Source organism: Camarhynchus parvulus, chromosome 2 (genome assembly GCF_901933205.1).
Source record: "Camarhynchus parvulus chromosome 2, STF_HiC, whole genome shotgun sequence".
Classification (NCBI taxonomy): Eukaryota; Metazoa; Chordata; class Aves; order Passeriformes; family Thraupidae; genus Camarhynchus; species Camarhynchus parvulus.
In genome coordinates, this window is record NC_044572.1 from 12,312,640 (window position 1) to 12,335,728 (window position 23,089).

Consider the following 23,089-nt stretch of genomic DNA (forward strand, 5'->3'; position numbering starts at 1 on the left):
CTGAGGACATTTTCCTCCTGGGATGTCACATCCCTTATCAGAGATGGCCTTTGGGGTGCTCCAAGGCGGTCCTGTGTGGTTTGGGGTGTCTCAGGGGACAGCAGGTGAGGGTCAGAAGGGTGGGTTCACAGACCTCATATGAGAATTGAGGCTTAAATCTGCTTTACATTGAATTACTTGAGCTGACTTTGGGTGCTGCCCTTTTGCCAAAAGCAGCTGTATCACACAGCTCTTCTTTTATGAATGTTCTTCTCTCTCCTGGCCAAACACATGAGTCTGACCTCATCATTATTCCAAGATACTTAATGTCTAATGAAAAAGATATTTGTTAATATTGAATTACATGGCTGTATTTGTTTGGTGGCTAGCAGTTTTAGCTTCTCTGACAAATATTCCAACTGTAATGTTTAATCTGCTTGAATACATGAGAGAATACAGACTCTTTTTTTTCCCCTTTGTTTTAAAGTTATCCATTATAATTAAGATAAATAATGTCCTGTCACAGAGCACAGAGACCAGAGTCTGAGTAGATCCCATCTGTGTAAGTGCTGGAAACCTTATTGCAGAAATCTCCTTTAGTCAGCTCCTTTGTTGCGTGTTACCACATAATTTTTACCTACAGTCATCCAGGCTGGTTTTGCCTGGTGATGCATCTGCGGTCTGGACTTTGGGGATGGAAATGAGGAGAAGCTACAGAGGACTTGAGAGGCACTGTGCAAACACTGCATCCCTTTGTCTGCTGGCTGCCCTTTCCCCGGCTGGCGGGGCCGGGGCACAGGGATAGCGGGAAGCGCAGGCTGTGGGTTTCACCTGCAGCGCCTCGTTATACAGACCCACCGTGGCGTTCAGTGCCTCGCTCTTCTGCCTGATTAAAGATAATAAGGGACAAGTCACTGACAACCCTTTGAGGCAGGGTGGTTTCTGGAGATAACTAGGGGATGGATTTGTATCGCCGCGTTTATGTTTAGGATTTGATTAGTTTTTTTGCTTTATAACTCTAGCGATATTTTTAGCTTATTGAGCATTAGAGCAACCTTCTCTCCAGTGACCAGTCTAATACCTCCAAAGCCCCACAAGGGGCTGTTGGGACACTAAAGACCATCAATCCTTATGAATAATGCATCTATTTCCTACCAAGGCTCAAATCCCATTAATACTATAACATTATTACGTCTCTTATTTACTCTTTTGTATGGGATAAATAATTAATTCTGAACATTTTTTTTTTCAAATTAAGAAGAAATATCAGTAGATCCAAATCATTTGTAGAAAAATCATTGGTAGAACATACCAAAGTTATTGCCAGAAGGAAGTGGTTAGAAATAGAAAAAAAAAATGAAATAAGAAATAAGGCATGCACATTACAAGGTCCCACCTAAAAATGCCCACTAAAATGCATTGAAACCCCATGTTCTGCATGGGGAGTTCCCATCCTGATGAGAATGAACCCAGAATTAATCCATCTGTGACAGACAGGGGGATTGAATGGAATTATAATATGGATATTATAATATCACCAAGGTTGTCTGTCTGACCAGAAAAAGGAAAAATGCTGAAATCATCAGAACAGGTTGTAAAACTACTTTCTCTCTCTTTGGATGTGGGTAATTCCAAATATGTTGTGGCCTAATTAGGCAGAACCTGGATGGAAGAGCCTCTCTCCCTGTAGGTTCACAATAGCAAGATCTCAGCCTCCTCTGCATGTCTGACTGCTGCTGCTAATACTTCTACTGCTGATGAATAATTAATTACTGTGAGGATCTACTAAAATCCAGTTGCCCTCAATGTCCTCTTCATACTTAGCAAAAGCAAATAAGTAAACCCCAGAAGACTGAGTAACTTGCCTAGCAGAGCTTGGAAATGAGCATTAGTCATATTGGTGCATGCTCGAAGATAAATCTTATAAATGAAAAAACATACTACTGCATGTGTAAGGTGAAGTACATAAAACTCAGAAAAATACAGCTTTGCATGCATAACTAGATTTTTGATATATTCAGTATCAAATCCAAAAGGCAGCACATTACAAGAAAAATATATTACTGTATTCAGTGTAGATCTGCAACCTTCCTGAATTATTACTGAGCAGTTTGCTACAGAATTCACCAATACATTGCCTTCCTCAGCCCCATTAGGTAATTTCCCTTTGTCCAGAATGGCCACACACTCTACTTCTGAAATGCACAGAGGCAATAAAAAGAATATGGAGGTTTAGCAAGTGAGGCACTGAGGGACTAATATTCAGCAATGCTAATTCCAGCTAAATTTATATTGTATTGAAACAAAGTGCTGTTAAAGAACAGCTTGGCATACATCGAGACATGTGGTTACCAGATTACTTTCTATCTCTGCTCAAAAACATTTAGAGAATTTCTCATTAAAATTATTTAAAGTGAAACAAGTCAAATAAATCTACTTAAGCTGTTGTTGCATTGCCTCATTTGTGCTGAAAAAATGTTGCTTGTTTTTTACACTCTATTTTAACTGTACATATGAGGCTTTACTTGCCCATTAACAAAATACATCACCTCCCAATTGCTTTCTATACCTCCTTAAATGTTAAACATAAACATATATACCATCTGTTTCCTATCATGAACCAATCCAAAATGGCTGTACTAGACACCTCCACATAATAGATCATCTTAAAACACCTTAGTGGTTTTGCTTTATGGAGTTACTTTCCTGTGACAAATTATAAACCTATACTTCAAGAACATGACCGATCTGTAGCCTCGATTGCAAATTCTGGATAGTTTCTCTCCATTTTAACAAAACGTGCTGGCTTGTACCTGATGCAGCAATTTTTTTAAAGCCATAAGGCTACCTCTGTTGCTGTGATATCCTGCAAATTCAGTTAATTTCTCCAATTAATAATTTCTCAGCTAATACTTCATGAAGCATACTTATTGAAACCACTACAGTTCAAAATAGTCACAGTTATAACTTACAAAATCATTATATAGCTGTTGTGTAAGTGAAACTGCAAAACAAATTACAGGGTTTATCATCAGTCTGCAATCAAAAATAAATTTCAGGAGGAAAAAAAAAGCACACTTCTATTTTAAAAAAATCATCTTTGCAATGCTTGTACTTGTGAACTCCAGCTATCAAATGTTCAACAGGAAATGGACAAAATATAGTCATAAATGTAATTGAATGAAAATTTGGTTCTGAATGGATTTCAAATGTACTTTCTCCTCAGGTTCAGCTCTACGAAAAAATGACTGTCTGGAGCAAGTCGAATTCAGTGAGGAATTTCTCCTTGACTTAAATGAGCTTTTGACCAATGCCTCGCAATATTAATGCATGAACTTGCAAACCCTTATTTCCCAGGGTAGCTCCAATGAATCCTAGACTGATTAAACCTCTGTAGACCTGTGTGCAAAAGCAATACTCTGTCTGCTCATTCTCCATTAAATGTAAGAGCTCAAATGGTTATGAGACAGTATTGCTACAGGTTTGATCAAAAATAAATGCCATATATCCAAGGACCATGAATAAGGGATGAAACAGCAAGTGTAGAGGTAAAAGAGCTGAAGGGAAAAAATATAAAGATACCATTGCCTTGGACTGTATAATCTCAGCAGAGCTTCTTGCCATGTCAGAGGCTTTATTTCAGAAGTACCTGTTAATGCCTCTTGGCTACACAATCCCAGTTGATGAGGCAGACTTCTGTGGAAGTATGAGCTGCTTGGTAACCTCTTGTCACTAGAAATAAAGAACTGGAGTACTGCTATTGTGGCTGAGTTTATAAACCAGTGCTACCAGAGAGAACAAATCTGCAAAAGTTTGAGGAAGAAATAGTGCACATATTTCCTATCTAAGCCATTTTTTTCTCCAATGAATTTCTGAAGAAATGGAGGAACAAGGAGGAAATACCAGGTTTTTCATTCTTTAAAAAGTGATGGGAAACCTTTTCTACCTGCCTCCCCCCACAGAATCTTGTGCCGTTAGAGCTCCCTTATTGTTTCAGTCTACCTGAACTCCACTCTCCAGACAAGGCTGAGGAGACCTCCAATGGATGGGCCACAAAGCTTTCCTCTTATCAAACACTGTCTCTCCCTCTTGTGTAGATATGTGAGGCCACGTACTCTTTCGGTGCTGCATAAAGAACACTCAGCTACTTTTTGAAACAATTGCCATAATGTTCTTCCTTCTCCTTGTTTCTAGTTTTGCTGCTGCTATTTGTGTGATTTACAGAGGTTGTTTCTATTCCTCAGAGCTTTCAGAGCAATTAAAGAAAATAAAGAACAAATGCCCAAGTAGTTGAGAAGAATGGAAGAGGCAAAAGTTGGACACAAAGGCAGAGATACCATGAACAACTCCTAAAGAGGATAGAATAAAATACAGCTTGTTTTCAACATGACTTAACAGGACCAACAATTCCAGATTCAGTTTATTTCAAATTGCAATATGGTTTGGAGGGGAGACAGTCAGTAACTTCTAAACAATATAAACATCCAATTTAATAAAAAAGCAATCACTTGTCTATTGTGAACTTCAAAGTCATGCTGTATTTATATTACACAGTTGTTCAAATAAGCTGGTAAACTGTGATACACCCTACTTGCACTGACCACTTGTATGTCTGGATTTTTCACACCCAAGAGGCTAAAAACCCCTACAAAACAAACACCCAAATGGGTTGTTTTGGGATTTTAACTGTTTCACCTTGATGGTTGCACAAACATGCCATATCTAACCTCTGTGCAAACATGTTGGCTCACAGGCTCTGTCCTCCTCTTCACCTTTCTAACCTCAGCTGAAGTTGTTGGAACTTGCAGAGGCTACTAATCTATCTCCATACCTCAGCAACCTGACTTCTTCACCCTCAAATTCATGTCTCTTCCCCTCTGCTCTGCATTTCAAAATCCAGAATTAAGCAAACCTGCAGGAGATGTGCATGTTGAAATACACTATTACTTTCTGCTTTGTAGTTTCCTTCTTGCCCAATAGCTGTCAGTAGTCTCTTTTTTTCTGCACACACTGCTATTTTTTCAGTATAATCTCTCTGAGAACTAAAAAAAAAAATAGTGGGATCACAATAACATCCTCAATAAAGGACTTTTCAGGCTTTTTCTTTTTTTTAAGGTAGAGTATGACACAGCCCAAGATGACACACACCAAATAAACAGGAAAAAAATTTGCCAATTCTTCTATATTACACACCCATTGAACATTTTGGGTGGAGAATCTCTGAGGTCAAGCTCAGTTCTTTAAAAATATTTCCATTTCTTCATGAGTAGGCAAAATATCTCAATCCCTAAACTTCAGTAGCCTTTTCTATTTCTATTGAAACTTTAACTATGTTTCCCAGAAGGCATCTGTGTTCTATTGCATGAGATATACCAGTGGTAAAACTTAATGTACCCCTCCCATTGCAGACCACTAATTTGCCTAAATTGCCATTTCTGCCATGCCTAATGCAGGCATTATGTCCATTTACCAGCCCACTGCAGGGCTAACTGGAGAAGGTGGCAAGGGTCCCTTTTCCACATTGCTTCTGCCTCAATCTCTATTTATTGTTTCAGTTCTTTTGCATCATTTTAGACCATTTCTAAATCATCTAAGTCCATTAAATGTTAACACAAACCGAATTCACATGCTCAAAGACAGTTTCTCAATATACTAGTTTGCCATTTTGCCACTGCTTTGACTCAACGCTTGACAGACTTTTAACACCCGCATGAGTGAAGCAGGAGCCACAAGGCAACATGAAACAAGTTCTGCATGGGTCTCGAGCCAGGGTGCATGCCAGGCATGCTTTGAAGAGCCATTGCTCTGAAAGAATGTGGTTCAGAGAGGTTTGTGTTTGACAGGTTGAAGGCCACCACCAGCATGTGGGTCAGGTCAACCCCACAGCAGCCTCAGATGTGTGTCTGGAGCAGGCAGATCTCAGGCAGTCCCTTCCAAGCTCTCCTTCCCACAGCTGCACCTCAAGGTTTTGGGTTTGCTTTCCCCATGGGCCAGGCAGCTCCAAGGCCCACACTCAGCAGCAGCTGCCAAGGGCAGGCGCCTCCAGCCCAGCCACCACCTCTGTGGCTTTGTCCTTCCCTTTGAATGCCCACTGAACCTCCTTTCCCACATGCCAAACTCGTCCCATGTGCATTCACCTCTCCAGAACAAGCGATTTGAAATGAAGGTGCAGCCTTGCAGTAACAATCACATTAACTATTTATTCCGCTGAGGCAAACTATGAGTCAAGAGCAGCTTTTCAGAAATGGAAGAACTCCTAGTTTCTACTGCCAACATTATTTTCCCAACAGGGCTTGTCTTCCACAAAGTGACCTGACCCAAAGGTGTTTGCACCTGTGACCAGGTGTGACTCAAGACAAAGCAGCAACACAGTACTTGACATTGTTTGGTGTGTAGGACTTGGAGAGAAGAAAGATGAAAACAGACACGTGATGCTGATAAGAATTTCTTTTTATGTTATTCCAATAAAAAATACATTCATACAGAAATATAACAATCTTGCAAAAAACAATTTCAAATAAAATCTTGTAAAACAAAATTTTTACAAAAATCTTACAAAGAGATTCTTTAGATAACAGGGTGCTTCAAAAACAAAAAAAGAAATTTCACTAATAGAAACTTTTTCTTCTTAAATTTCAAGCAAAAATGTTTTATTTTTTTTATTTTTCAGCTTGATTGAGGCTCAGTTATCACCTGAACAAAATGTACTTGCTTATTAAGAAAATTACAGGCATTTGACATATGGCACACAGCCCCACCCCATCCACACAAGTCTGATGGTATTTCACAATTGAGACAAGCCAGTGCAAGTTTTTTTTTTTTTTGTTTTGTTTGGGGTTGGTTTGTTTGCTTTTAATTTTTTTTTAAATTTCTTGTTTATAAGAATTATGGCTAAGCCAAGGACAATGCAAACAAGGAGTTAAAAATACAACAAAACCCAATTGTAAATAGAAATTCATTTTCTGGAATTTTTTTTTCTGTTTGGGGGAAGAAAAAAAAAGTGCATTTTCAGGCAATTTAAATTAAAAATGAAATGAGAATGATTTAAGCCTGTGTGTTCCATAGAACCAGATCACTTGCATATACTTTTTTTAAACCACTTATCTACATACATTTCCAGGAAGTTATACCAAAATATTAGCAGAGTAAGCAAGACTGAAAATTCATAGTAAAAGAAACGGGTCACATGTTTCATTGCATCAACTGTAGTGAGCTGGTTTAAAAAAACAAAACAAAACAAAACTGGTTTTGGACAGACTATTCCTACTCTAGGGAAAAACAGTCTTTATTTTAGCTGAACTATGTAAAATTAGAGCTTAACCACCACAACGACTAGCTCACTCACAGGTCCTCCAGTAAGCTGGAAGGCCAAAACCCGAGTGTACTTCTTCTGCACACAGCTAATATTCTTTTAGCATGCCAAAATTCGGTTCATATCATTCTTAAATGGCCACAGATACGCTATTCCAGACAACCTAATAACTACAAAACACAGTCAGCAGTCTGAGAAGGACTGAATGCCAACAAAGCCTTTAGCATACCATTAAGCTAAAGGTAAAGCCTCTAAAAATGCTAGGTTTTAATTAACTGTATCTTTCATTTCTTTGTCTCCTTAATGACCATATTGCAGGGAGGAAGGGGGAAGAGGGAATATTTTGATGGGCTGTGGCATTTTCTAGCTATGTGTTCTAATTCTTTTCCTTTTAAAAAAAATATTTATATATTATCTATATATATACACACATACACAGACTGTACACACAAATATACATACACAATTATTTTTCTGCCCACTTTTAAAAAAAAAGTAATATAGTTTCTTTCTGTATGACCAACAGATAGCTAGATATATAGATGTGAAACTTGTGCCTTTTAAGCAAATACATCTTTTAATACTTCTGTATCTTTAATATGTATGAAAACTTGACATATTAAGTACAGTTGGGGTGTGTATATACACAGTTGTTGTGCAAGGTTGATATAAAAAAAGTCTCAAGGTGGCAGAACTGGTCAGGTATTCAATTGGCTTATGCATTATACTGTAACACAGTCAAATTGTCTAAGTTAAACAAATACTGTACTGACATGAATGACTTTTCTCTATATTTGTCTTTGTGAAGGAGGACCCTGGAAGTAACCTTTTTTTCCCCTCATATTATACATTTGATACAGTACAATGCCAGGTGAAAAGAGAGCCTTAATAAAGCATGCATCACCCATACCCCTGTATAAGACCCCCTGCAAGAGAAGGTCACTTGCATAAGGCACCATTATTAAGGTCAACAGTGCATTAACAGCTAGAAAACCAGAAGTTAGTCCTCAAGGCATAAATAAGAGAAAAATTAGCTGCATGAGAAAAATCAGTTTCTAACCAATAGTGGTTTAATCCACCCAACAAAAAAATTATTCATGTTCCATACATTATGTAACATTAGACCAATTGTATTTTAGCTGCTCTTAACTGGAATCAAAACTGCAGTCCTGATTAAAGAATGGAAAAGCATATAGTTCCCCAGAACCATGCAATAACCTTTGTATTATAATGAAAAGTTATAGTTGTGTTACATTTGTAAATACACAGCTTATACAATGGATTACAAATGAGCTCTGTAGCAAGTAAAACAAGCTACTTGACACATTGCACGTTTAATAGCTGCACCAGACACCTAAAGCTCCTCTCACACAGGAACAGGGAGGTTCCCCATTTCCATTCTGGCATCCTGACTCTTTTTATTCCCCCCTTTCCCCTTCTCAGGTTTTCCCTCTAAAAAGGTGCAGACACCCCTCCCCCCACCCCTTGGAAATGATTGGTGGTCGTCCCATCTCACGAGATATTCCTCACATACAAGACATTCAGACTATTTTTTTTCTCTTACAGTTATAAAACAACCACAAGAAAAAAAATGTGCCTCAGCATACAGTCATCAAGAGATCCTCATCGCATACAGTCGCCCAATCATTAACATTCTCAGTGCACATGCTCACGGCAAAGGCTTAGGAGCCACTCAGAAGGTTAGATACCAGTGTATGAGTCCAGGAAACCCCAAACATCACGCACCGCGGTTGCTATGCCGTTCTTACATGACTTATTAGCCCTCAAAAGACCTTCAAGGAAGTGAGGTCCTGGAGGCAACTGGGTAGGGTGCAAAATGGCATGCTTTGGCTGGAACACGCATCCCTCCGCTCAAGGCTCTTCAACCTTGACGCCTCTTAGCCCGCAGGATTCACCTCTTGACCCACTCAGAGGTGTCTCTTCATGTGAAGGGCCAGGTGGTCAGACCTGGAAAAACACCTGCAAGGCAAGAGCGAGGCTGCGCGTTAGCCCGCGGCCACCGGAACGCGATGCGCCACGCGCACGCGGGGCTGAGGCACCTCCCCTCACTTTGCTGCTCCCAAACACAGCTGCTGGAGGAGGGACTTGGCATTCCCGGGACACACAGGAGTGCTCAAGGTGTCTGTGGGCACCCAGGAGCTCTGCAGATGGGGGTGGTAGCACTGCAGACTTCTCAACACTCATCTGCAAGATCAGGCTCCAAACCGCTTCCCAACGATTAGCAAAATGGAAGGGTTTTTCCAGCCTAAATAGGCAATGCTTCCTTAAAACTACCAGACACGGTGGTGCTCCCAAATAATTCCTATGAAAAGCAGCCTAGACTGGCTTTCCAACAAGCATTAAAAATAACTATTTGAAAGGGTGCATTTCAACCACATACCTGTCACAGTGACTACATTTAAAAGGCTTGGCACCAGTGTGCTTTCTGAAGTGTCTGGTTAATTCATCACTTCTTGCAAAACGCCACTCACACCCTTCCCATGAACATCTGTAAGGCTTTTCCCCTACAAAGAAAGCAGATTACATGTTAGTCATGACTTCATTCAAAGACAGGTGCTATAATTTTCTATGTAAACCTCCTTCACTCCTCCAAAGACAGACAATTTTATTCAACCTATCTGAATGCTTCAGAACACGCAAGCAAAGAAGGCTCACAAAATTCATCCACATGATTCCTACTTGTCTTGCTGCAATAGCACATCAAATAATCTCATTCTCATGAAAAATAGTAATAAAAAAAAGTGATTAAACAGGCTCCCAGGAAACAAAGGAATCCAGCCCTCTACCATTCCTGTTCATCCGTAATGGCAGGCTTACTCCCAAAACAGGTACCATTCACCTCACAAAGGTGATTAAAGACAGCACAGCTAGGCTCCAAAATGCAATTAGGCTACTGTATTGCATCAAAGTCCTCTGTCACTCACTCATCTGCATTACATGCAACCTCCTTTTTGCTGAGCCACTTATTCTTGGAAAAGCCTGCATACCACTTTGAACACTGCTATTTCAGCATTCAAGAAATACCACTTCCATTCACAGGAACGTTCTCAACCAGACAGCACCAGAACACCAGTTCTGCAATACTTCTGAGCCTGGCAGCTATTTATGTCTGCTCAACAACCACGGTTTCAGGGGAAATAGTTTTTTTCTTTTGAAATAATCCTATTTTATCTGACTTCTGCACAACAATGGGAGCATCCGAGCTTGCTCAGACTTCCCATAAAAGCCACAAAATGTTAAGCTCATGAGTCAAAATAGAATCTTCCCCCTGAATTCTCTTTCCCACACCTTAGGGGGAAGAAATAAAAAAGCCAACCATCCATATAGGTGTTTGGACTGGTACACCAAGAACACCACGCCAGTTCCTCACATTAAGCCATGCCTACTGAGCCAAGGCACAACACTACATATCTAACTGCTGTCATAAAGAGATGTCAAATAATAATGCTCAAACAAGCACATCAGCAGGCTACTTCAACCATAAAATATTTATAAAAGCCCTGAAGTGTCTATCTTCCTCACTTTCTTTCCCAGTAACACACAGGATTGTTATTTTTAGTTCAGGTTTCATAAAAATAAAATGCTGTTGCTCAGTAATTTGGGATCAAATTATACAGCAGATCATACATTTAAGTCCAATTGGGCAGATGTGTCAGAAGGACAACAACACACTGTGGCTTTCCAAGATTTTTTGCTGATAACAATGGCACGCATAAGTGTTAAATGAGTTACAATTATAGCTATACTTAATATAATCAAGGCCTTGGTATGTCTGATAAAATAGACCAAATGTGGACTGAAGCATAAAAACAAGTTCTAACAGTATTTAAGTGATCTGACTGATTTTTTGATATACATTCCTTTTTTTAGCAAAGAAAGTCCTAGATCACTTTTGATTTAAAAATAATTGTCAAGAAAGGCCTGGCACCTATTTTGGCTGGACCTTTGCTCCTGAAGACCACGTGCTGCTGCAGCTTCCCAGCCGCTGCCTACTTAGACGAGTGGCTCCTATTTGCTATGACAGCAGCCTAATCCACCAGCAAGTGCCCTGGCTCATGAAGGGAATGAGGAAGTGATGTCGTCCATGCTGGTAAGCCTCTGCTGCTATTACATCATCTCTCCAAACCTGGGCTACCACCCAGTGATTGAGTAATGCCGTGACACCACCATCACCACCACCACGGGGTATTCCCTACAGCAGTTGCCAGGTCTTAATAAGCATTAAGGGTTACTAACCTGTATGAGTGCGCTGATGTGCTTTCAGATGTGAACTTTTGGTGTAAACTTTCCTACACCCGTTAAAATGACACCTGTGAACACGCCTTCTGCCATCGGGCGAGGTGTCACCGGCGGAGGGTGTACCTTTCTCTGCAGTCTTTCCAGTGGTACCGGTACGGATTTTCCCCGGTGAATGCAACTCACCCGGCGTACAATTCCATATCTGGGAAGAAGGCTCCTTGCTCAGCTCAGGAGACGAAGGGGGAGTGGAAGTGACAGATGAACTCAAGTTTCCTGAACTGGCTAAAACATCGCTTATAGGGTCAGAGGTAAACTTTGTCGTGGGCGAGAGCTCCTCAGAGCTGTCTGAAGATTCACTGCTCACGTCAGAATTCAAACTGTTGGTCTCTAAGTTCTGACTAGCAAGATTGTCCTCTTTTGGGACACATGTGTTCTTCAGTTCAGATTCCTCCTTTTTCTCACGTGCCAGAATAATTTTGGTCCAGAGATCCTCTTGGCTATCAAATTTGATTTCAGATGCAGAAACATAACAGGGTTCACTCTGAAGATACCGTTCCAGCTCCAGACATGTCTAGGTGGAAGAGAAGGCAAAAAACAGAGGAAAGTTACAGGCCTGCTTAAAAATAAACCAAATTATTTTACACTTCAAAAGGCATGCAGGAATGTAGTATGTTCGATTTGAGGTTTCTGGGTTCAAAACAAATTAAAGGCTCCTCAAGCCGTAACTAGGTGACTGTTACGATGAAAATAAATCAGTTTTCAAGACCTGGGCAAGAGTTCAAACACACAGCTGAAGGTGCAAGTCAGCTTTGGTTTCCAAAATAGCATTCTAATGACTCAGTAAAATTATCATCACTCTCATCATAAAATCTGTGTTTTCAGCAGGCTGATGTTGAAAAGGACCGTAGAGAACCACAACATAAAACTACACTTCGCTCTTGCACCTTGACTAATTTCAAGTTGTTTTGTATCTCTCTCACACAAACATGAGGCTGAAAAGACCCAACTGAACACAATGTGCTCTGACACCCAGCTAAAACCCAAACCCTGTGTCAGAAAACAAAGCCACATTTCAGCATGGCTGCAGAGCTGCCGGCCTGTCTTCTGGGGACATCAATGGAGCAGCAGACATCCTCCCATTTCCTGTGCATGAGAACACAGCACACTCGACTTTCAAAGAATGTCATTTCCAAGCACACTGGCATGCACACCACATAAGCCAAACTGCTCCCATGCGTGTTCAGAGGAACATGGAGAACTTCAACAACAGGGGAGAGGGGAGGAAAAAAGTTCCAGAATAGAAATGTTCTGTTCTATAGGATGCGAAATGGGAAATTACTCTGAGGTCCTGCTGGGAGTCCCACAATGAACAAGAACTTTATCTACTGGCCAAGAGTGCAACTGTATGAGTCATCTCTTTCTTTCACGCAATGCCAAAGGAGACTTCCTTTTAAAACCATGACCATCTGCCAAGAAAGTATTCTGCAAATGTACATGTAACAGTACATGGACAACTTCCCCTCAACCACATTCTCCTGACTCCATGACAGAAAACAAAACAAAAAACAAAACCACCCTAAATGGATGAAACTGTGGGTTTCAATTTCATTTCACCCTGCTGACTTTCTAGTCATCTTTCAGAGAACAGAAAAAAAAAGGAAAAAAAAAAGGAACGTGAACTGGTGAACTGTTATGGCAACAAGCTGATGTTTCGGGATTATTCTTTCCACTATAGGAAATGATCCATATGGAAGCTTTACACAGAAAACGGACACACCAAGTTTCCAAACCAAACACTACTTATTTTAGCAAGATCATCTTTTCTAAGCCCGGTAGCAAAACCCGGTCCCAAATGCCACACATTCCCTTCACAGCCCCTTTCCATCTGCCCATGAGCAGAGCCGCCATGGGAGTAGCCTCCTTTCTCCCCAGCACTGCTCCAGTAAACTGGGTCACATGCTCTGGTCAGGCTCCGAGTGTAGGCAAAAATTGGACAGAAAAATCAGAACCAGGAAGAACCCCCAAAACCAAACCCACTGTTGCACACGGTATTTATGTATTTGTCTATAATTAGGGAACTGGGTTGCAATGCTTTCAAAAACAAGAAGGGTTTTTCTATAGGGACAGCACAATAGTTGCTTTGATTTTCCGTGAAAACAAGCAAAAAAAAGCATTTATTAAGATCTTGTTAAACTTTCATATTCCCGGCTAATTTAAATTCCTCATTAGGTAGATTAGTAATGGGGAGCAGAGTGAAGCTCTCCGAGTTTAAATGCCTCTGAAGGCTACTGGGAACGAGGGCTGGCGCTTCGCCAAGAGCCCGAATGCCTGAAGGAAACTACTTAGCTCCATTTCAATCACGTACTATGGAGCTGCCGCTCTGAAAGGGGAGCGGGGGGGAGGGAGAGGGGAAAAAAAAAAAAAAGTCATTGCATACAATTAGTAGGCATGTGAAGGTTGCAACACTTTGCATTTCAACCTTCTGGGAAAGGCTCCCTCGTCCTTGTGCAGAGCCAGCAGGTATCCGATCCGGTGCCCGGGCTGAGCAGCCCCCGCCGGGCAGCGAGCGGAGCGCCGGCCCCGCGGGGCTGTCAGACCCCGCCGTCCCGCTGCTCGGATCGCAGTAAAGAGAGGAAGGGAAGGAAAAAAACTGGGCAAAAAAATATGTCCATTAAAGGGAAGAAGGCTCCGTTCTTCTCCCTTGCCGGCCACGGCAATTAGCACAAGGGGATCGCTGTCATATGACTGACAACTCACGGGCTCGACAAAGCTCCCTGCGCTGGGAACAGCCGCGCTCTGTACAGGGACATACACATGCACACACACGGACACAGTGTGCACCGACACTCCTGCAGGGCTTTTTCCCCGTCTTCTCCAGGAACAAAAACAATAATAGTATACATTTGCAGAAAAAATTAAACAAAACAAAAACAAAAAACACCAGCAGGAAAAAAACCCAAACAAACAACCAAAAACATAAACCACAGCACAGGGCGCAAAGCAGCCCTTGGCCAAGGCAGGGAGCTCGGATGACAAGACCCAGCTGTGGAGTCTGGACCGGGTACAAGCGCAAAACTTTGCCAGGACTCGGTGTGGAGCGAGCGGCGGCTCGGCGCGGCTGCGGAGCGGAGCGGCCGCGGGCGCTGACAGCCCCCGGCAGCGCCGGCGGTAAACAGCGAGAGACGGGGATGCGCAGCTCCTTCATCCGCCTCGGGACTGTTCCCCCCAGACAGCCGTCTGCTCAAAGCCGAAACACCTGCTTCAAAACATCTCTACACATTTGTGCTGAATTCTCCCCAAACTCCTCGCTGACACTTGGGCTTGATTTTTTTTTTGCTTTTTTTTTCTTTTTCTTTCTTAAATCCGCTTATCCTTTAATACGGCTTTAAAAAAAAAAATCCCCGACAACAACAACAACATCGACATCCTCATTTACCTGTTGCCAATATTCCTCCAGGGACGGCAAGGCTGAGAAGTAACCCGTGTCGTGCACAATCTGGAGTTCCTGGAAGATGCTGCACATTGGGAGAACATCCATGTCTCAAGTTGCAACAACAAAGTCAGTGCTGGTTACCAAAAATACAGATGCCTCCTTTATGTGCAGGGGTTGCGGGGTGTGTGCGGGGGGGTGTCAACCTCTGCTCTCAGTTTCCAAGCCCCCCCCCCTTCCTCCAGAGATGAAAAAAAGAAAAAAAAATAAAATTGTATATATAGAGATATATATTAATTCCTTGAGGAGCTCGGGGAGGAAAAAAGACCCAAAGTTTCATGCAAAGTTTAATCGCACAGCAGGGCAGGACGTCTCCCGGGGCGGGCGCGCGGCTGTCCCCCCTCCCGCGGCCGGCGGACCTGGCGCAGGAGCGGCCCCAATATTTGCAAACACGGCGCGGACTCTGCGAGCGGAGCCCCCCGCAAAACTTCCCTATTCAAAGCTCTGCCCGGCCGCGCCGCCGCCCCGCCCCCGCGCCCGCCCCCGCCCCGCGTGATCCCGGCGCGCCGCCCGCCGCCGCCGCCCAATCCCCGCCGCGCGCCCCGCGACCCGCGTGCCGATGACGTCAGAGCCGCCCAATCGCCGCGCCGCAGACATCGCGGCTCCTCCTGGCGTGACCGAGCCCGGCCGTGACGGCTCCCGCCATTGGCCCGATTCGAAATTCGCCCCCTCCTGATTGGCCGGCCCGGCGGCAGGCTATTTTTAGCAGGGTATATAAAGCGGGGAAGCAGCGGCTGGGCTTTTTTTTTTTCCGAAGGGGCGGTGTGTGCTCGCGGAGCGGCCGGGCGGGGGAGGGGAGCGGCGCTGCCGGCGGCGGCCGCGGGGGGCGCTGCGGAGCCGGGCCGGGGCTGTGCCGGGCCTGAGCAGGGGCGTCCCGTCTGTCCGGGGTAGCAGTGAGCCCCCCAGGCCTGAGCAGGAGTGTCCCGTCTGGCCGGGGATAACTGTGACTTCCCCGGGCCTGAGCAGGGCTGTCCCGTTGTGTCCGTCTGTCCGGGGGTAACCGTGACCCCGCCGGGCCTGAGCAGGAGTGTCCCGTCTGTCCGGGGTAGCAGTGAGCTCCCCAGGCCTGAGCAGGGCTGTCCCGTCTGGCCGGGGTAGCAGTGAGCCCCCCAGGCCTGAGCAGGGCTGTCCCGTTGTGCCCGTCTGCCCGGGGGTAACTGTGACCCCACCGGGCCTGAGCAGGGGTGTCCCGTCCTGTCCATCTGTCCGGGGGTAACTATGACCCCACGGGGCCTGAGTAGGGGCGTCCCGTCGCGTTTGTCTGTTCGGGGGTAACCGTGACCCCCCCAGGTCTGAGCGGGGCTGTCCCGGCTGACCGGGGTAATGGTGACCCCTCAGGCCTGTGCCTGGGTAACCATGACCCCCCAGGCCTGAGCAGGGCTGTCCAGTCGTGTCCGTCTGTCCGGGAGTAACCGTGACCCCCCCCCAGGCCTGTGTGAGGGTTACCGTGCCCCCCGCTCGGGTCTGCACAGGGCTGTCCCGTCTGAGGGACATAATCGAGATCCTCTCACAGCACCTTCCCCGTGAGGCTTTGAAGCAGCACCCGCAGGCTCTGCAGGCCCCTGCGTTGTGTTTTCCAGTGAGCAGGAGAGTTTGGATGTTTCTGTCCTTCCTTTGTCCCCCGAGGGACAGCTGAGGTGTCCCCCTCAGCGACACCTTGGACAGTAGCTGTGTCCCAAATCAGACCTGGATGATGGTCCTGGAGCTTCACACAGAGATCTTTGCATGGATGAATGACGCAGCGGATGCTCCTGGACAGCACCATCGGACACTGCCTCTCCCAATTCCACCTCAGCACAGATAGTTATTTGTGTTCATGGAGTGTCAGCTTTTCTAAGACTAGACTTGTCAATTATATGAATGTCTTACTATAATTTAAGAAACTGTGGTCATTAGCTTTCCAAAGGAGTGTCCAGTACATGGAACAAACAGTCCTAATGTGTTTTTAGGGTTTTTTATTTTTAAAGGACTTTTAATTTTCTGCTGATATTTCCATCGTAATCTCAGCCTTATTCTTTCCATTTCCCCACTTTTCTCTGCATCTGTTGCTGGTTGCCTACAAATGCTAACTGGAGTGTTTAATTTGTATTTCTTCTGCCTACTGTCTGCTGTGAGCTGGTGACTGCAGGTGTGAAAATGTCAGTCTAACTTTCCATCCCTGGGTCTCTCATAAACTATTAATATGATGATTCCTTAAACAAACAACTGGTGTTCATGGTTGGTTTTCCTGTGTCTATGGCAAAAAAAAGTATAAGGTCAATTAGAGCATTATTTTATGTTTAGCAAAACAAGGCGATGCTGAAAACACAAAACATCTAAATCCAGATAATTATGCATGCTTGGTTGAATCAGTAATTCTTTACTTGGTTTCACATGGCCAAACATGTAAATATATATCCAAAATTGCCTTGCAGGCAACAGATAGTGCATGTTGGTTTGTGTCTCCTTGTGGCCAAAATGAGACCCTTTTTCTGAAGAAAAGGGCAGAAGGAAAAAAAATAAGGCCCTCTTAAGTAGATGAATTATACACCTTACTTGAGCCTACTTTTAGTTCTGTGGGGTAAAATATTTTTTGGCCTGAAATGCGGTGTGGGCTCCAGTCAAATATAACCTGGTAACATAACTCTGGGAATCATTAGTGTTTTTTTAACTGACCAGCTCCCTGTTTAGACAAGATTTTATTTTCAAACATAGTGACAGTAAATGCAACTATCTGCTTTTTCTATTTTACACTTCCCCCATTTGTAGCTGTGTGTCATGTCAGAGAAATCTGGGCTTGTCAGAGGCTGGATGAAGTTGGCTCTGCCCACGTGGAGTTTGAGACATAATGATCTTATTTTGTATGGGCAGTATTTCCCAGTGAAGGACAACTGGAAACAGCAGATGTAAATTGATGGAGATAAAAAAGTCCTTAAATGAAATGCTTCTTTAATAACTAAGGTTTTCTGCACTGCTGACAGTCTGTGATTGGTTGAGTGGGATGAAGAATCCCGTAGGAAAAAATGAACCAAATCAAAGAAAACTATGGCACAGATGTGACTATTGTGCAGTAAAAACTGTTTTAGGTTATATTCTGATTAAATGCTGGCTTTCATTAGACAATTACCAATGGACAAAAGAAAATTGACATATGTGTCTCTGGATGAGTTCTAGATTGCGACTATACTGAGAAATTTTAATTTCAGGTATCAAAAAAGCATCAATAGAACTAAAGGTCAAACCCAGATAAGAAAGAATGGGTAAGAAAACAGAGTGAAGAAAACAGACAAAGTGTTTTTACCCAGTATGTATTCAATCAGCAATTAAAATGAAATGGTGAGTCAAAAACATGCTGTGGTTTAGGAGACAGTTCCGTGGAACACAAGCTGAAGGGAAACTACTGGCATTAACAGCAGCCATGTGGAACGAAGGGATGGCGTGTGAGTTGAAGGGAATTTATTGTAGTCTGTGGAGGATAATAAACATTAGGACAGTTTTTAATAGGCCCCAAAATGAAAGAAAATGAAAGAATGAGCTAGTGAAGATACTTGAAGATATAATTTAGTCCCTAATGACTTTCTTCAAGCTATACAAAGCAGTTAAATTTCAAATATCCATTTTATACTACTGGGATTTTTTCAATCATGAGCTAGGATGGAATTTACCTTGAAAACCTTAAAAGAGAACATGTTCTAACTTTAAAAAATCCAGAGCAAAATCCGTCAGTCCTCTGGGATTCAGATGTGCCAACGAAGGACAAAGACCCTGATTTAGAGCAGAGGGCTCTTCATTTATGTATGTGGAGTGTGTGTTCTGACTGTGTGTACTCACTGCTGGTGAGTTAGGAAGGAGCACAGCTACCATGATCCTTGGATGATTTTCTTATCACTGCCGTACACTTAATTCATGGTGGATGCCCTTGATTACAGAGGTAGTCACATACTTACTTCCAATTCTGTAAATGTTCCCCATGTTTTTAACTCTGTATGATCAATACCACTTAAAAAGGTAGCAAAAATTAGTATAAATTCTATAGGATTTCTCCAAATGTCAGAGCTTTACCTGTGAAGTTTCACAATGGCTTTTTTAGTACGACTGTCCACAATTTAGAAGCAGCCAATTTACCACTTCAAGGCTGCTGTTTTATAAATATGTGCAGGAAGAAAAAAGCCCTGTGTGCTTTTTTGTTTTTCCTTTCCTTTTGCTTCATTAATTTTAGTAAGGTTCTGTCTGAAAAGCTGTATTGCCACATTACATACCCCACCACTTCTCCGTAGTAACCGCTTTTGTCAGGAATGGTAGACTGTTCCTGGAAAATCTGCTCTCCTAAGGAGCAGGTGACAGACGGTGTTTTCCAGGTGGGCTGAGCTCCACATGAGGCAGGGGGAGCACCTGTTCTGTTCTTAGAATATTCATGCATTTTTAGAGGACACATCAAGTTGGTCTGCATTGTATTCAGTGCTGAGATAAGAGGAGGGGAAAACTTCCTGAAAATGGTTCACGTGCAGCCAGATATAGGGAGGTTAGATGAAATAGGCAGGAATCAACAGCTTTTGGTTTGATTAGGATGAATGGACTTTATTTGGGATAAGAAGAGAGAGAGGGTGTCAATTGCATGAAAGCATTGTCAGATAGCAGAGAACACTACTTGAAACTATCTGCTGCCAAGGTGGCAAGTTGCTAAATCGAAAACTAGTATGCGCTGTGATTCTACCACAGATAAAGTAAATGCTCTTTGAGGATATATAAATAGAGCTGTAATGAGTAGGCAAGCAAGTGGGGTGATTCCTGATCTGTCACTCTGGCAGAGTTAGAGACTTACATTTCAGACCATAAGCTAGACTAAAACTAGAAAAAGGTAAATTAATTTAAAAGATATAATCATAAAATACGGTAAGGAAGAATTTAGGTAAATGTGATGTGGACTTGTTTAGTAGACAGAAAACAGGAGAGGTGATGTGTTTCCCTACAAATACTGGTAAAAAATTAACCAGAATGGAGGGGAAGAAATGGTTGTCATTAGCTAATGTGAACAGAACATGAATCAATGACCTCCAGCTGAGTCAGAGGTGGTGTGTTGTGTGGTTTTTGTCATTCTGATTAATTGGTTTTTGGTTGGTTTTTTTTCTTTCTCTTCAGACAGAACCCACATCTATGTAATTTCTACAGTTTACCTGCTACAGAGCCTTGTAGTTCATGCTTTTAAACTCCTGTTCTCACTTTGGTTCTCCTAGAGGTGCCTAAACAGTCAATGAGAAGGTACTGCACTGGTCTGTCATTCCCATCAGCACCCAGAAACAGCATGAGAGTAAAAGGTGTCAATAGACAATCCTGTTTCAGGCAGATGTATTGAAGAATGTCTTCCTTAAGCGTCCTTAATTGCCTCACCTTGAAGGCAATTACATTTTCCATTTCCATAACTGGCACTGGAAAGGTGATTCTGTCTCTTGCTGCTGTAGTTACGAGTGACGATCCTGTAGTGACCTAGTTGCAAACAGGTTATTAAATCTGTTTTCTCATGTACCCATGTTGTCTTTATGTTTTAAATAGGTCTTTTTTCCCTCCCTGATGCTTAGCTGCTGGATGTATTTATGAACAAAACATCCATTCACTTTTCAGCTCTTTCTTTTGTGACTGTATTAGGACAGAATTAGACCTTGTTTCCACAAGAGGCTCAGTTTAGCAGTCTGCTTAATAGTACACAAGAGTATTAGTAACAGGAGTTATAAGTCCTAATTGAATGGGAATTTCATGGGGTTTAATATAAAAAATATCATGTATGGTTTTCTAAAGTATTTAAAAGTACTCATCATGTATAGGGCAAATAAAAATTGAACTTATAAAAGTTAACTGTTTTCATTTTTGTGAGATCTGAAGTTTAGGATGACTAGGATGACTACTTTTTGAGCAGTGCACAAAATCTTCCATGATGTAAAAAATCTCCTATTCTTAAAAAAAAAAAATAGGTAGCCTTCCAGACATTTCTTTGTAAATATGAGTAATCTGTATAAAGAAAAGCACACATTCTTTGCAAAGCATCTTTACGAAGGATGGGTTTTAGGGTCAACATCCTCACAAGTAGCAAATTGGAACAACTGGGGCTCATCTGACAAGTTCCTTGGTTGCTTTTAGGAAGTTTACTATGAATTTGCTATGATTAATAATTAAAAAAGCAGCTTGAGCTAAGAAAAAAAATGATAATACACCTGTGTCACTGGGCATTTTTTCATTTTCATATGACTGGCTTTTAGTTTTTGCTGCTGCTAATTAGTGAGCATTATTTAACAGAGCATTAAGCTGGGAAACTTAATTCAGAACAATTTTGGAAGCTGTGAGAAAGGAACCCAATAAGAACCAGTCATTTTGTGAAGCGAGAGACTGGAGGACTAATGATTGTTAAAAATAGCTGGGCTGTCTCACTAGCTGCTTGTAAGGCTTAGTAAAAGTACATAGAATTAGATTGTAGCTGCAAACTTTCATAGGAGAATGCAAGGAAGTATTTCTAAGCAGTGATGCCAATTAGACACAGGGCTGGCTGGCTGGGGAGGTTGTGAAACTGCCTTTTCTGGGAATTAGTCATGGCAAGAGTAGACAAGGAGTTGTGTGGAAGCCCCAGCCAAGAAGGCCAGACCTTTGCTTGGAATGAACTACATGGCCCGGGATAGCTTTTCCAGCTTGTAACGCCTCTGCTCTGGCTGCACGTGAAGTGCATTGTATGGGTTGTAAGTTTTGTAAAGGGTTTTCAGGGTTTCTCTGTGTCACAGTACTCCTTTCTGTGGTGAATGGGAGAGAAAAAAAATGCCTATTGCTGTATCAATAGGGAGCTTTTCTCTTAACAGGGTATGGGATGAACCTTTTGCCCCTGGCAACTTGATTTTTCATGGCACAGGAGAGCAATTCTCATTGTGTCCCTCCTTATGAGAAGTGGGAGTCAGTGCTGATTAACCCCCCCACCATTAACTGCAAAATTAGATACAGGGTCTGATATGCGCATGTCCATACGTACATATTTGAGAGCAAAATGAACTGTGGCCTTCTTTGGGACACAAGGAAATAAACACAGTCATTAAAGAATCAGCACCGTTACCACACAGTGAACCTTTACTCACTGTTCCCACCTATTGTTATTTGAAATACCCCATTTCCTGTTTTCTGTAACTGTTGCCAATGGTCAGGATTCAGATCTCATTCACATCAGAGTAACTCTGGTAGCTTTGGGACATCAACAGGGAAAAGGAAGTGAAAAGCAAGTGACTATGATGAAGTAACCCTGAGTTTCCACTGAAGTGCTCAGGGTTTAGTCCCAGTCAGTGCCAGAGCTTAGCCTGGCATGTAGGAATTCAGGGAAATTGCTGCTTGCTGTGTAAGCCCCCATCAACACACTCACACTGTTGTCATCACTGCTGTTTTGCACTAGGATGACAGCAAAAATAAAATAAAAATACTTACTCTGTACATATCTGAGACAAATGGGCTTATATAGCATATAAACACACATAATAGCTAGTTACTTCTTCATTCATGGAGGCTTCTTGGGTCCTCATTATGACACTGAAGTCATAAGAACATTTTAAATGACCGTGTAAAAAGTATTTTTCCTGAGTTTTTATATTTCAGCCTGGTTAGAAAAAAAAAATAAAATCAATCCCCCTCCCAACCCCCCAAAAAAAAAAAAAAAAAAACACCAACCAGCCAACCAACCAACCAAACAAAACCCAAACAAAAACCCAACCAACAAAAAACCCCACCCTTTGTTCAAAGTGTGGGAGAAAGGATTTTTTTATCTGAATTAACAAGGAAGCAGAAACACACACATAACTGAAGGATCAGACCCACAAAGATATTCAGTCAACTCTCTGTCATTTTTTTCTGCATAGAAATTTATTGGAAATGTAAATGTCAGTAAAGCATTGTGAGTCCTTGGCTAGTATTATCTCTGGGTCTCAGTTCCCTAACTTTACAGAAAGGATACTACTTCCTTCCTTCCTTCAATCTATGCCAAATGTAAGCTGTGGCCCAAAAAGCACAAAGAGAGATTATGGCAGAGCCAAGAAATTAACTCAGATCTT

General features: G+C 42.4%; 1 protein-coding gene across 1 annotated transcript; it reads right to left on the reverse strand.

Annotated features, from left to right (window-relative positions):
- Window positions 1-6,412: 6,412 nt before the first annotated feature.
- KLF6 (Kruppel like factor 6) lies at window positions 6,413-15,487 on the reverse strand. Its single transcript, XM_030971873.1, has 4 exons — window positions 14,988-15,487; window positions 11,549-12,122; window positions 9,693-9,816; window positions 6,413-9,271 (listed from the first exon to the last, which is right to left on the reverse strand). The coding sequence occupies exons 1-4, from the start codon at window positions 15,087-15,089 to the stop codon at window positions 9,220-9,222; spliced, it is 852 nt and encodes a 283-aa protein (XP_030827733.1). The 5' UTR covers window positions 15,090-15,487; the 3' UTR covers window positions 6,413-9,219.
- Window positions 15,488-23,089: the final 7,602 nt, after the last annotated feature.